Source organism: Mustela nivalis, assembly GCF_964662115.1.
Source record: "Mustela nivalis genome assembly, chromosome: 1".
NCBI lineage: Eukaryota > Metazoa > Chordata > Mammalia > Carnivora > Mustelidae > Mustela > Mustela nivalis.
The window spans coordinates 114715904-114731237 of record NC_139020.1 but is presented as its reverse complement, the minus strand read 5'-3'; the positions used below and the strand labels follow the sequence as shown (position 1 = coordinate 114731237).

Genomic DNA, 15334 nt, shown 5'->3' with positions numbered 1-15334 from the left:
AAAAATCTGGTTTCCTACTACAAGCCATTCAGTCTCTCATATTTCTGGGATGGGTAACCCCATCCCTATTTATTTGCTGTGCAACGGCTATGACTGTCTTTTTACGTCTGCTTTTTACAACTTTTTCATAGCAGTGCTTGAGTTAACCTGTATGGTGGCTACACTGCAAACATTTCCCCTTAAGGATGGATCCCTTAAGGATTGTTCAGACTTAGGACTGTCTGGAAGTCAGTGAGTATCTCATAAAAGTTGAAGCTCTTTTTTTTTTTTAAGATTTTATTTATTTGAGAGTGACAGAGAGTGAGCAGGAAAGAGAAAGCACAAGCCAGGGGGAGAAGCAGAAGGAGACGTAGACTCCCTGCTGAGCCCGAAGTGGGGCTTGATCTCAGGACCCTGAGATCATGACCTGAGCCGAAGGCAGATGCTTAACCAACTAAGCCACCAAGGCACCCTGAAAGCTCATTTTTGTTTTCATTGTGTGTGTGTTTTATGTCTGAACATATGTTGGTATTTGGTGAACATGAATACAACAGCAGTGTCAAGAATACTGGGGCAGGGGGCGCCTGGGTGGCTCAGTGGGTTAAAGCCTCTGCCTTTGGCTCAGGTCATGATCTCAGGGTCCTGGGATCGAGCCCCACATGGTGCTCTCTGCTCAGCAGGGAGCCTGCTTCCCTTCCTCTCTGCCTGTCTCTCTGCCTACTTGTGATCTCTCTCTCTCTGTCAAAAAAAAAAAAAAATAATACTGGGGCAGAAATGTAGAAGAACCACCTGTGGAGGTTGCTTTTAATTTTAATTACATGTAGTTGGGAGTGCATGCTTGGGATTTGTGGATTTTAGGGTATACTGATGGATTCTTTTATTGGAGAACCTTCCGTAGCAACATCTTTGGCTTTCCTCCTGAGTGAGTTAGATTCCTCAAAAAAGAATTTTCAGATCTTCTGCTTGGAGCTTGTAAGCTGGCATCCAGCAGTCTGGGTTAGAGGTTTTAGCCCTTAGTGTGTAGACTCTGCTTATGTTCATTTAACTCAACTCTTTTCAGTATGATACCTTCATTCTTAGCTGGACCAGCTGTTTTCAGTCCAGGAATCCATTGTTTTACCCTCTAGAGTTGCAGTGTCCAATTTTGTAGCCAGTAGCCAAATGTAGCAACTTAAATTTAATAATTAAAATTAAAGAATAAGTTCCTCATTTGCATCATAGACACATTTCAAGTGGTCAGTAACTGTATGTGCCCAGAGGCTACCATATAAGACAAGGTAGTTAGAAACTTTCTATTATTGTGGAAGTTTTATTGGATTACACTGTTTTAGTATAGAAAATAAAGCTCCATGCTTCTCCCAGGGTGGGATAGGGGTAGTTGGCTGTATTTTGTGGAGAGTAGGAGGGTATCTAAGTGATTTGACCAATCTTGTTTTTAGCACCATGTTCATATCTCTTTTATAGAACTTGTTGCTGCCAATTTCTGACCTCTTTTGAGGCACTGTTGTATAAATTGGATTGCTTTCCTCATTACAAGCTTAACTCTCTTCACTCTTTTTTTTTTTAATTTTCTTTAGTCTTTAAGTCAATCTGCATTTTAACCTCCAAAAGGGTTTTTTGTTGTTCTCTCTTTCATTTTGTGTATGTATGCTTAAAAAAAAAAAAAAAAAAGCCCAAACTCTTTGACTTGTATATTTTATTGTATATAAATTATATCTTAAAATTAAAAAAAAAAAGCTTTATTTTCATCTTAATGGGACTTAGGCGGGAGTAAGAGTAAAATGTATTCAATCTGCCATCTTTTCCCGTAAGTAAAGTATGCTGTCAGCATTTAAATATGTACAACTGTCTCCATCAAAAAACCTCTGCTTAGTCTCTCTCCAATTTACTTAGGCTTCTTGAGCAGTTTTATATATGGTCGTCTTTACTCCATCTTGGTTTTGTCCTCTTCATTCTACTAAAATTTTTCTTACAAATGTCATGAGAATCAAATTAAGACTTTTAAATTTAATTTAATTTTAATTTTTTCATTTTCAGAAGTTTTTATTGTGATTATAATGGCAGTATATTTGGGAGATTAATTTTTCTTTTTTTAATTCGGTTAAAAATTAATTAATTTTTTAATAAGCTACTATATAGTACATAATTTATATTTATTTATTTATATTAGCATATAATGTATTATTTGTTTCAGGGGTAGAAGTCTGTGATTAATCAGTCTTACACAATTCACAACACTCACTGTAGCACATACCCTCCCCAGTGTACATCACCCAGCCACTCCATCCCTCCCCTTCCCCTCCCCTCTAGCAGCTGTCAGTTTGTTTCCTGAGATTAAGAGTCTCTTATGGTTTGTTGTCCTCTCTGGTTTTGTCTTGTTTCATTTTTCCCTTCCCTTACCCTATGATCCTCTGTCTTATTTCTCATATTCCTCGTATCAGTGATATCATATGATAATTGTCTTTCTTTTTTCTTTTTTTCTTTTTTGTTTGACAGAGAGAGATGACAAGCAGGAAGAGGGGCAGGCAGATAGAGAGGAGGAAGCAGGCTCCCTGCTGAGCAGAGAGCCTGATGCGGGGCTCGATCCCAGGACCCTGCGATCATGACCTGAGCCGAAGGCAGCTGCTTAACCCACTGAACCACCCAGGCGCCCCTGATAATTGTCTTTCTTTGATTGACTTATTTCGCTTAGCATAATAACCTCTGGTTCCATCCACGTCATTGCAGATGGCAAGATTTGGTTTGTTTTTTTTTTTTTTTTTTTGAGGGCTGCGTAATATTCCGTCGTGTGTATGTATATATATCACATCTTCTTTATTTATTTATTTATTTGTTTGTTTGTTTGTTTATTTTTAAAGATTTTATTTATTTATCAGAGAGAGAGAGGGAGAGCGAGCACAGGCAGACAGAATGGCAGGCAGAGGCAGAAGCAGGCTCCCTGCTGAGCAAGGAGCCCGATGTGGGACTGGATCCCAGGACGCTGGGATCATGACCAGAGCCAAAGGCAGCTGCTTAACCAACTGAGCCACCCAGGCATCCCATATCACATCTTCTTTATCCATCCATCTGGTGATGGACATCTAGGCTCTTTCCATAGTTTGGCTGTTGTGGACATTGCTGCTATAAACATTGGGGTGCATGTTCCCCTTTCCAATCACTACATTTATATCTTTAGGGTAAGTACCCAGTAGTGCGATTGCTCGGTTGTAGGGTAGCTCTATTTTCAACCTCCGTGTTGTTTTCTAGAGTAGTTGCACCAGCTTGCATTTCAACCAACAGTGTAGGAGGGTTCCCCTTTCTTGGTATCCTTGTCAACACCTGTCATTTCCTGACCTGTTAGTTTTAGCCATTCTGACTGCTGTGAGGTGGTGTCTCACTGTGGTTTTGATTTGTATTTCCCTGACACCAAGTGATGTTGAATACTTTTTCATGTGTCTGTTGGCCATTCGGATGACTTCTTTGCAGAAACTTCTTCACGTCTTCTGCCTGTTTCTTGATTGGATTATTTATTCTGTGGGTGTTGCATTTAATAAGTTCTTCATGGATTTTGTGTACTAGCTCTTTATCTCATATGTCATTTGCAAATACCTTCTCCCATTCTGTCAGTTGTCTTTGGTTTTGTTGACTGTTTCCTTTGCTGTGCAAAAGCTTTTGATGATGAAGTCACAATATCTCATTTTTGCCCTTGCTTCCCTTGCCTTTAGTGATGTTTCTAGGAAGAAGTTGCTGTGGCTGAGGTCATAGAGGTTGCTGCCTGTGTTCTCCTCAAGTATTTGGATGGATTTCTGCCTAACATTGAGGTCTTTCACCCATTTTGAGTCTGTTTGTGTGTGCTCTAATGAAATGGTCCAGTTTCATTCTTCTGCATGTGGCCGTCCAATTTTCCCAACGCCATTTGTTGAAGAGACTGTCTTTTTTCCATTGGACATTCTTTCCTGTTTTGTTGAAGTTTAGTTGATCATAGAGTTGAGGGTCCATTTCTGGGCTCTCTCTTCTGTTCCATTGATCTTTGTGTCTGTTTTTGTGCCAGTACCATACTGTCTTGATTGCAGCTTTATAGTAGATCTTAAAGTCTGGAATTGTGATGCTGTCAGCTTTGGTTTTCTTTTTCAACACTCCTCTGGCTATTCGGGGTCTTCTCTGGCTATTCGGGGGCTTCTCTGGTTCCATATAAATTTTAGGATTATTTGTTTCATTTCTTTGAAAACAGTTGAGGGTATTTTGATAGGGATTATATTAAATGTGTAGATTGCTCTAGGTAGCATAGACATTTTCACAATATTTGTTCTTCCAATCCATGAGCACGGAACATTTTTCTATTTCTTTGTGTCTTCCTCATTTTCATTCATGAGTATTCTGTAGTTCTCTGTGTACCAATTCTTTGCCTCTTTGGTTAGGTTTATTCCTGTTACCTTCTGGTTTGGGGCGCAGTTGTAAATGGGATCAATTCCTTAATTTCTTTCTTCTGTCTTTGTTGGTGTATAGAAATGCAGCTGATTTCTGTGCATTGATTTTATATCCTGACACTTTACTGAATTCCTGTATGAGCTCTAGCAGTTTCGGAGTGGAATCTTTTGGGTTTTCCACATAAAGTATCATATCATCTGCAAAGTGTGAGAGTTTGACTTCTTCAGCAATTCGGATGCCTTTTATTTCTTTTTGTTGTCTGATTGCTGAGGATTGCTGAGGCTAGGACTTCTAGTGTAGAATAGTAGTGGTTCTAGTAGTAGTTCTAGAATAGTGGTGATGATATTGGACATCCCTGCCATGTTCCTGACCTTAGGGGAAAAGCCCTCAGTTTTTCCACATTGAGAATGATATTTGCTGTGGGTTTTTCATAGAGGTCTTTTATGATATTGAGGTATGTACCCTCTATCCCTGAAGTGTTTTGATTGAGAAAGGATGCTGTGCTTTGTCAAATGCTTTTTCTACAACTATTGAGAGTCATATGATTCTTGTTCTTTCTTTTATTAATGTATCATATCACATTGATTTGCGGATGTTGCATCAACCTTGCAGCCCCGGAATAAATCCCTCTTAGTCATGATGAATAATCCTTTTAATGTACTGTTGAATCCTATTGGCTAAGTTTAGATTCTGTTTTTTAGATTAAGGTTTTATTTATTTGAGAGAGAGAAGCATGAGAGGGGGAGGGTCAGAGGGAGAGAATGTGGGACTTGCTCCTGGGACTTGAGGATCATGACCTGAGCTGAAGGCAGTCACTTAACCACCTGAGCCACTGAGGCCTCCTTAGTGAAAATGTTTGCATCCATGTTCATCAGGGATGTTGGTCTGTAGTTCTCCTTTTTGATGGGGTATTTGTCTGGATTTGGGATCAAGGTAATGCTGGTCTTATAAAATGAGTTTGGAAGTTTTCCTTCCATTTTTATTTTTTGAAACAGTTTCAGGAGAATAGGTATTAATTCTTCTTTAAATGTTTGGTAGAATTCCCCTGGGAAGCCATCTGGCCCTGGGCTCTTGTTTGTTGGGAGATTTTTGATTACTCCTTCAATTTCCTTACTGGTAAGGGTCTGTTCAGGTTTTCTATTTCTTTGTGGTTCAGTTTTGGTAGTTTATACATCTCTAGGAATGCATCCATTTCTTCCAGATTGTCTAATTTGCTGTCATGCAGTTGCTCATAATATGTTCTTATAATTGTTTGTATTTCTTTGGTGTTGGTTGTGATCTCTTCTCTTTCATTCTTTGGGTCCTTTCCCTTTTATTTTTGCTAAGTCTGGCCAGGGGTTTATCAGTCTTATTAATTCTTTCAAAGAACCAGCTCCTAGTTTTGTTGATCTGTTCTACTGTTCTTTTGGTTTCTATTTCATTGATTTCTGCTCTGATCTTTATTATTTCTCTTCTGTTGCGGGTTTTAGGCTTTCTTTGGTGTTCTTTCTGCAGCTCCTTTAGGTGTAGTGTTAAGTTGTATAGTTGAGACCTTTCTTGTTTCTTGAGAAAGGCTTGTCTTGCTATATACTTTCCTCTTAGGACCACCTTTGCTGCATCCCAAAGATTTTGACCAGTTGTGATTTCATTTTCATTTGTTTCCATGAATTTTTAAAATTCTTCTTTAATTTCCTGGTTGACTTCAGTCATTCTTTAGTAGGATGCTCTTTAGCCTCCATGTATTTGAGTTCTTTCCAACTTTCCTATTGTGGGTGAGTTCTTGTTTCAAAGCATTATGGTCTGAAAATATGCAGGGAATGATCCCAATCTTTTGGTATCTATTGACCTGACTTGTGACCCAGAATGTGATCTATTCTGGAGAATGTTCCATGTGCATTAGAGAAGAATGTGTATTCTGTTGTTTTGGGATGGAATATTCTGACTATATCTGTGATGTCCATATAGTCCATTGTGTCATTTAAAACCTTTATTTCCTTATTGATCTTTTGCTTAGGTGATCTCTCCATTTCAGCGAGGGGGTGTTAAAGTCCTTTACTATTATTGTATTATTATCCATTTTGTATTATTGTATTATTATCAGTGTTTCTTTGATTGTTAATAATTGGTTTAATAATTGGCTGCCCCCATGTTAGGGGCATAGATGTTTAAAATTGTTAGATCTTCTTTTTGGACAGACCCTTTAAGTAGGATACAGTGTCCTTCCTCATCTCTTATTTTAATCTTTGGCTTAAAATCTAATTTGTCTGATACAAGGATTGCCACCCCAGCTTTCTTTTGATGTCCATTAGCATGGGACATGCTCACTTTAAATCTGAAGGTGTCTTTGGATCTAAAATGAGCCTCTTGCAGACAGCATATCAATGGGTCTTATTTTTTGTTTGTTTTGTTTTTACCCATTCTTATACTCTTTGTCTTTTGATTGGGGCATTTAGCCCATTTACATTCAGGGTAACTATTGAAAGATATGAATTTAGTGCCATTTTATTGCTTGTAATGTGACTGTTTTTGTATATTGTCTCTGTTCCTTTCAGGTCTTTGTTACTTTTAGACTCTCTCTTTGCTTGGAGAACCCCTTTCAATATTTCCTGTAGGGCTGGTTTGGTGTTTGCAAATTCTTTTAGTTTTTGTTTGTCCTGGAAGCTTTCTGTCTCTCCCTCTTATTTTCAGTGACAGCCTAGCTGGATATAATACTCTTGGCTGCAAATTTTCTCATTTAGTGCTCTGAATATATCATGCCAGTCCTTTCTGGCCTGCCAGGTCTCTATGGATAGGTCTACTGCCAGTCTAATATTTCTACCATTGTAGGTTACAGACCTCTTGTCTGGAGATGCTTTCAGGGTTTTCTCTTTGTCTTTGAGACTTGTAAGTTTTAATATTAGCTATTGGGATGTTGACCTATTTTTACTGATTTTGAGGGGGGTTCTCTGTGCCTCCTGGATTTTGATGTCTGTTTCCTTCTCCAAATTAAGGAAATTCTCCACTCTTCTTTGTTCCAATATACCTTCTGCCCCCTCTCTTTCTTCTTCTTTTGGGATCCTAATTCCAATATTGTTTCATCTTATGGTATCACTTATCTCTCGAATTCTCTTCTCATGATTCAGTATTTGTTTATCTCTTTTTCTCAGCTTCTTTATTCTCCATCATTTGGTCTTCTATATCACTAATTTTCTCTTCAGCTTCATTTATCCTACCAGTAAGAGCCTCCATTTTTTTTTTTTTTTAAGATTATATTTATTTATTTGTTAGAGAATACAAGCAGGAGAAGCAGCAGGGAGAAGGAGAAGCAGGCTCCCCACTGAGCAGGAAGCCTGATGAGGGTCTCGATCCCAGGACCCTAGGGTCATGACCTGAGTGAAGGCAGATGCTTAAGTCAGAGACTTAAGGTGCCCCAAGCCTTCATTTTTGATTGTACCTCATTAGTAGCTTTTTGATTTCAACTTGGTTGGATTTTAGTTCTTTTATTTCCCCAGAAAGGGATTCTCTGCTATCCTCTTTGCTTTTTTTTTAAAAGCTCAGCTAGTATCTTTATAATCGTCATTCTGAACTCTAGTTCCAGCATCTCACTAATGTTTGTATTGAGTAGGTCCCTAAGAGTCGTATTGCCTCTTGTTCTTTTTTTTTTTTTTGAGGTGAGTTTTTCTGCCTTGTCATTCTGTCCAGAGAAGAAGAGATGAATGAGAGAACAAAATGCTAAAAGGGTAACAACGACCCCAGAAAAATATACTCTAAACAAATCAGAGGCGACCCAAAGCTGGGGGGAAAAGAAAGGGAAAAAAAAATGATCAGGCTGGTGAATAGAACAGAGTCATACACTTGATTTGGGGTGTATTTTGGTCTGCTAGAAGAAACTTCCTCCCAAAATTTTAAAGAAAGAAAAAATAAATATATATATATATATATGTATGTTAAATACATTGAAGTGATAGAATATGACTGAAAAATGAAAATGAAAAGATTTTAAAAAAAATAGTGATAAGATGTTGGTTAAAATAGGAAAGAGGAAAAGTTAAAATAGAAAAATAAAGAAAATTTTTAAAATTTAACTTTGAAAGACTAAAGAATCATGGAGAAAAAGTCATGAATTCTATGTGCTGTATTCCCCAGCACTGGAGTTTTGCAGTTCTCATTCATCTGTATACTTGGTCTTAGCTGGATGTTCTTGCTGATCTTCTGGGGGAAGGGCATGTTGCAGTGATCCTCAGGTGTCTTTGCCCAAGGTGGAATTGCACTGCTCTTGCCAGGGGCTGGGCTACATAATCTGCTTGGGTTTTCTCTCAGTAGCTTTTTTTCCCTGAAAGCTTTCTGTACAGCTTTGGAGAGCAAGCATGCAAATGGCGGCCTCTCCACCTCACTGAAGGCGGGGGCCCTCAAAGAAAAGGAATCAATCACTCCTGTTTCCCTGGTCTCCGGCCATGCTCTGTGCTCACCTGGCCTGTGACCAAGCATTTCTGTCTCTGGCACACTGTCCTGTTTGGAGTCTGCAAACCCAGCAGATTCCTGCAGGATGCTCCCATGCTCCTTCTTCCAGTGGAGGAAGGAGGGGGTTGGTCTCCCCGAATCTGCCACTTGTGAAGTCCCTGCTGGTAGAGTAGTGACCTGACTTTGCCTTAGATCATGGTTTATGGCAACTGCTAGCTGAGATCCCATTCCTTGGCTCTTTCTTTGCAGCTGGCTTCCCTGCTCCGAAACCTGGGAGCTCTGCCACACTCAGGCACTCACGGTCTTTCTGTAACCCCGAGGCTTCTGAGACCACACTGTCCCAGGGAGGATTCCACCCCCAACCCCAGCTTAATCACTGGAGTGATGTCCCTCTGTGGAGCAGATTTCTAAAAGTTCTGATTTTGTGCTCTGCTGCTCCATTCCTTGCCTGGAGCCAGCAGATGGAGGCCCCCCCACACACACCCCTGCCCAGCAGTCTATCTTCCTGTATATTGCTTCCGATTGACTTCTCCGCACGTCCTACCTTCCAGAAGGTAGTCGCTTTTCTGTTCATGGAATTACTGTTATTCTTTTCTTTGATCTCCTGTTGAGTTAGTATAGGTTTCAGAATGGTTTGATAACTAGCTGAATTTGGGACCAGATGAAATTTAGGTCTCCTACTCCTCTGCCATGTTGCTCCTCCCATCATTAATTTTTGATGTAGTGTTCAGTGATTCTTCAATTGCATGTACATAACATGTGCCCTCCTTTAACCCATTACCCTTTTACCCCATCGCCCCACTCCCTCCCCTCTGAAACCCTCAGTTTGTTTCCCAGGGTCCATAATCTCTCATGGTTCGTCTTCCTCTCTGATTTCTCCCCCTTCAGATTTCCCTCCCTTCCCCTATGATATCCTCCATGCTATTACTTATGTTCTACATCTGAGTGAAACCCTATGATAATTATCTTTCTTTGCTTAACTTATTTCACTTAGCATAATCCCTTCCAGTCCACTCATGTTGATGCATCTTTTCTGATGGCTGAATGATATTCCATTGTATATATGTATCACATTTTCTTTATCCTTTCATCTGTTAAAGGGCATCTCAGCTCCTTCCAAAGTTTGGCTATTGTGGACATTGCTGCTATGAATATTGGGATGCATGTGCCATGGGTAAATACCTAGTAGTGCAGTTGGTGAGTCTTAGGGTAACTCTATTTTTAACATCTTGAGGAGTCTCCATGCTATTTTCCAGAGCAGCTGTAACATCTTGCTTTCCCACCAACACAAATGGAGACTTTTAAATCCTTCTCGTTTTTTTCCTTTCCTTTCCTTTCCCTCCCTTCCTTCCTTCCTTCCTTCCTTCCTTCCTTCCTTCCTTCCTTTCTCTCTCTCTTTCTCTTTCTTTTTTTTGTCGTGACCTTCCTGCCAGTCATGGGGCTCAAACTCATGACCCTGAGATCAAGAGTCTCATACTATACTGAGTCAGCCAGGCAACCAGTCCTTGTCTTGATTGACTTTTCACTGGCCTTTGACCATTTCCCTCCTTCTAGAAACTTTATCTACCTCTTCCCCTGTTCATTTCTTCTTACTTTCCTTTGCTAAGTAGTCTTTTCTTTTACCTCACTGGTACATCCTAGAGTTCCTCAGAAGATTGCCATAGGGTGCGTCTGCTTCTACCTCTTACAGATTCTCCCTAGGTAAGCTTATTAGTTTCCATAGCTTTAGTTACTATAAGCTGATGGCTTAAAGTGGAATTCCTGTGATATCTTCTTCTTAGACTTCCTGACCTGTATATTCAATAGTGTATGTCCACTTGGATTTCCTTAGGTCACCTCAGATCTAACATGTCTAAAACTAAAGGCATAGCCGGTATAATTTTCTTCTAATCTTTGTCCATTTGTTCCATATAAATTATGCAAATGTACAATAAAATATGCAAACCATTTATTTTATGGAGTAAACATCTTATTAATAAGATTTTTCAGTGATTATATTACTTTTAAGTATTGGGAAGAATGAATTCCAAATCTTTTATGTTGGTAGTACACAGTGAGAGTATGTTTTAATTTCATAGTAAGAAGTGTATTTTAGGGATGCCCAAGGTGGCTCACTTGGTTAATGGTGTGCTTTTGGCTCAGGTCCTGGGGTTGAATTCCACGTCAGGCTCCCTGCTTGGTGGGAGCCTGTTTCTCCCTCTCCTCCCTGCTCATGCTTGCTCTTGCTATCTCTGTCTCTCCTGTCAAATAAATAAATAAAGTCTTAAAAAAAGTTTATTTTAAATGTCTTTTGCCATTGATAAAGAAGTAAATTAAAATAAAGTACCCTAAACCAGAGGTTGTCAACTTTCCCTGTTCACAGCCCCCTTCATGACTTTTTCATAGTGCCCTTAGGCCCAGTAGTTTATTAAGTAATTAGTAATGGCTTTAGGTAGATCTAAACAACTTAATAAGTATGCCCTAGTAACCTATTAGTTTTTTAAAAAAATACACATAAATTGAAAGACAATATAGTTTTTTAATTTCTTTCTTAATAAACCACAGTTACATAATACACTTGTTGGGCACTATAGAACTTCTCATACCTTGGAACCATTAGACACTGCCACCCACATTTCCTGTTCCAAATTGGTTTTTGTGCAGTATTTTTTTTTTTTTATCATCACAGCAACCAGCCAAAACCCAGGTTTGCAAAGATATGATGTCATCAAAAGGAATATACCAGGATATAATTTGAAACTGAATTATATTAAATTGGTAGATTGTGGAGAGCTTGACAGGTGTGACAGATAAAGAATATCATTTTTTCCCCTCTGATTTCGAATACTTTACATCCCTGTGAAGTTATTGCAGAACCCCAGGGTACCTTGGCACACATTTTAGGAATTGTGGGCCTAAAGTGTTAATAGTTTGGTGTAAATTCCTTTTTATTTTTTTTAAGATTTGTTTATTTGCCAGGGGTAGGGGTTAAGGAGAGAGAAACTCAACCAGACTCACAGGGCTCAAATCTCATGATTCTGAGATCATGACTTAAGCTGAAACCAAGAGTCAGATGCTTACCTGACTGAGCCACCCTTTGGCTGAGCCTGTTGTATAAATTCTTTTAGACATTTTTCAACCTATAAACTCTTAAAATATACACACTTTTTTTTCCTTTTTAACAAAAATGGGTTCATATGTATTGTTTAGCAACTTTTTTTTTCATTCAATTGTGTATTATTATGGTAAAGAAATTGGGTTAAATGTACATATTTAATTCCACATCAGCCTGAAAACTCCTTTAAAACTATAGAGAAGTGAGGGGTCCCTGGCTGGTTCACTCAGTAGAACTCATGACTTGATCTTGGAGTGGTGAGTTCAAGCGTCATGTTGGACATAGAACTTAACTTAAAAAACTGTAGAATTGTTGTTGTTAGGTTTGTTTTTATTTTTTCCGCAAATGATAAAGAATGGAAGCAGTGAGAATAACAACATTCTGGAAACTGGAAAGCAGAAAAGATTAGTGGTAACTGGTTAGCAGACTTGAGAAAGCCGAATCCTAAACCAAGTGGAGAGAGCCAACAAGTAATCATGTTTGTGTTTTAGAAGCTTTTAAAAGTTTCAGAATTAGTGGTGTCATGTACTGTGAAAGTGAAGGTGAAAGTGAGACCAAAAATATGTGATTGAAAGTTTTTTTTTTTAATTGTTCAAAAATTTCATTATTTCAGAGAGAGAGAGTGTGCACGAGCAGGAGGGGGAGAAGGAGAGACAGTCCAGCCAACTTCAAATTATATCCTGGTATATTCCTTTTGCTGACATCATATCTGGGTTTTTGTTGGTTGCTGTGATGATTAAAAAAAAAAAAATACTGGGGCACCTGGGTGGCTCAGGGGGTTAAAGCCTCTGCCTTTGGCTAGGGTCATGATCCCAGGGATTGAGCCCCGAGTCGGGCTCTCTGCTCAGCAGGGAGCCTGCCTCCCTTTCTCTCTCTGCCTGCCTCCCTGCCTACTTGTGATCTCTGTCAAATAAATAAATAAATAAAATCTTAAAAAAAAAATTTCCACTACTGGTCAGGAAGTCTAAGAAGAAGATACCACAGGAATTCCACTTTAAGCCCTCAGCTTATGGTAACTAAAGCCGACTTTGTGCTGAGGTTCTGACCTGAGCCGAAACCAAGAGTCAGAAGCTTACTGACTGCACCACAAAGGCACCCCTGAAAGTCATCTTTAAGAAAAAAACTTCCAGGGTGCCTGGGTGGTTCAGTTGGTTGAGCGACTGCCTTTGGCTGAGGTCATGATCCTGGATTCCTGGGATCTAGTTTCTGAAGTGAGTCTCTTATAGGCAGCGTATAGATGGGTCTTGTTTTTTTGATTCAGCCATTTTGTGTTGGAGCATTAAGTCCATTTACATTTAAAATAATTACTGGTAAGTATGTATTTATTGCCATTTTAAAAATTTTTCTCTGATTATTTTTGTAGTTCTGTTTCTTTTCTTGTTCTCTTTGTGATTGGTGACTTTTATAGTGTTCTGTTTGGCTTTCTTTCTCTTTATTTTCTTGTATCTGTTACAGATTTTTGGTATGTGATTACCATGGAATTCATATATAAGTATATCCTAAGTATATGGCAGTGAGCATATATTAAGTCGATGGTCATTTAAGTCCAGACACATTCTAAAAGAACTTGTTTTATTTCCCTTCCACATTTTATGTACATGTTTCTGTATTTTTTTAATTCATTATTGTCTTATATCTAATTATTGCCTTTTCTTTTCCACTTAAAGAAGTCTCTTTTCCATTTCTTGTAAGAACAGTTTAATATTGATAAACTCCTTTAACTTTTGTTTCAGAAACTTACTCTCAATTCTGAATGATCATCTTGCCAGGTAAAATATTCTTGGATATAGGTTTTTTCCCTTTCCACGCACTGGCCTGCAAAATTTTTTTCTCTCTCTCCTTTCTTTCTTTCTTTTTCTTTCATATCTTATTTACTTATTTCACACACCGAGAGAGCACAAGTAAGGTGAGCAGTGGGGAGAGGGAGATGGAGAAGCAGGCTCCCCACAGAGCAGGAAGCCCAATGTGGGACTCGATCCCTGGACCCTGGGATCATGACCTCAGCTGAAGGCAGCTGCTTAACCAGCTGAGCCACCTAGGTGCCCCTGGCCTGCAAAGTTTCTGTTGAAAAATCAACTGATAACCTCAAAGGGTTTCCTTTGTATGTAACTTCTTACTTTACTCTTGCCTTTTTAAAAATTCTCTATCTTTAAACTTCGACATTTTGGTTATTATGTGTTACAATGTTGACCTCCTTCAGTTCATCTTGTTTGGAACTCTGTCTTTCCTGAACCTGGATATCTGTCCTTCTTCCAGTTAGGAAAGTTTTAAGGTATTATTTCTTCAAATAACTTCTCTGCCCCCTTTTCTCTCTCTTCTCCTTCTGGGACCCCTTTAATGTGAGTGTTCGTTCACTTGATATTGTCCAAGAGATTGCTTAATGTACCTCATTAAATTTTTTTTTTTTCTTTTTTACTTTTCAGCTTAGGTGCTTTTTTTCCCTTCTTTTTTATCTTCAGCTTGAGTGCTTTCCATTGCCTTGTTTCAAGATTGCTGATGGTTTCTTCTCATCCACCGATTTACTGTTGATTCCCTCTAATCTATTTTCTATATCAGTTTTACTGTATTCTTAAACTTTGGTTCTTTTTTTATATTTTCTATATCCTTATTGGAAGTTTTCACTGAGTTCTTTCACTCTTCTCTCCAGTCCATTGAGCATCTTTAATATAATTACTTTCAACCCTTTATCAGACATGACATATTGCTTATCTCTGTTTCATTTAGTTCTTTTTTTTTTTTTTTTTTTTTGAGCTTTTGTCTTGTTCCTTCGCTTGGAGCATATTCTTCTGTCTCGTTTTGCTTGACTTCCTGTGTTTGCTTCTATGAATTGGACAGAACAGCTACTTGTAAACTTGAAGGAATGGCCTTGAATATGGTGTTCCCTTTGTAGGCTGTGTGTACTTGGTGGCTTGTTGACTGCCTGGAGCTGTGGTTTGTGTGGGCTGGGGGTTGTGGTGCACTCTGCACTGGGGCTGCCCTTGTGGCATAACCAGAGCTTAAGTGGGCTTGGCTTGGGGTGGCCCTGAGGCTTTTTGCACAGAGGGGCCTCTTGCAGGATAGCTGAAGTCAACGGGGTGTAGGCCAGGGGATTCCTGGGGCTGTTTGTGCAGAGGGTACCCAGGCAGGGCAGCTAAAACTGAAGTGGGCATGGCTGGTGCAGTCCCTGTGCATTGCCACAGAGGGTGCTTTGGTAGAACAGCTGAAGCTGAAGTGGGAATAAGCTGGGGTGTTCTGGGATTGTCTGCACAGGGGGTACTCTGGTGGGGGCAGGTGTAGACCAGGAGCCTGGGGCTCACTGAGGCAGTAAGGCAGAGCACCCAGACCCTGACCCCATCCATGCCATCAGGGTGGATGGGGGATTGTAAACTGGCACTTGCTAGTCCCTTCAACTCTGGGAGAGTCCCAGCAACTCTCTTATCTTTTAACAGTGTTGTA

At 39.4% G+C, this 15334-nt stretch overlaps 2 protein-coding genes across 8 annotated transcripts in view; one reads left to right on the top strand and one right to left on the bottom strand.

The window, feature by feature from the left end:
- Positions 1-15334, top strand: part of SENP5 (SUMO specific peptidase 5) — a 56360-nt gene that overhangs the window by 4607 nt on the left and 36419 nt on the right. Inside the window, exon 1 of one of the 5 annotated variants that reach the window (XM_082699787.1) lies at positions 11156-12582. The exons of 3 other annotated variants lie outside the window; for them this stretch is intronic. The gene's annotated coding sequence lies outside the window, so the exon portion shown is untranslated. Of the gene's footprint in view, positions 1-11155; positions 12583-15334 lie in introns of those variants that run through there. One more of the 5 variants, XM_082699789.1, reaches the window with a different exon arrangement.
- The window catches only part of NCBP2 (nuclear cap binding protein subunit 2), a 49727-nt gene continuing 45124 nt past the window's right edge, over positions 10732-15334 (bottom strand). For all 3 annotated transcript variants that reach the window (XM_082700591.1, XM_082700584.1, XM_082700587.1), the window contains one exon: positions 10732-11045. Coding sequence is in view for 2 of the 3 variants with exons in the window: in XM_082700584.1 (XP_082556710.1) it covers positions 10925-11045 (121 nt within the window). In the remaining variant the exon portion in view is untranslated. The remainder of the gene's footprint in view (positions 11046-15334) is intronic.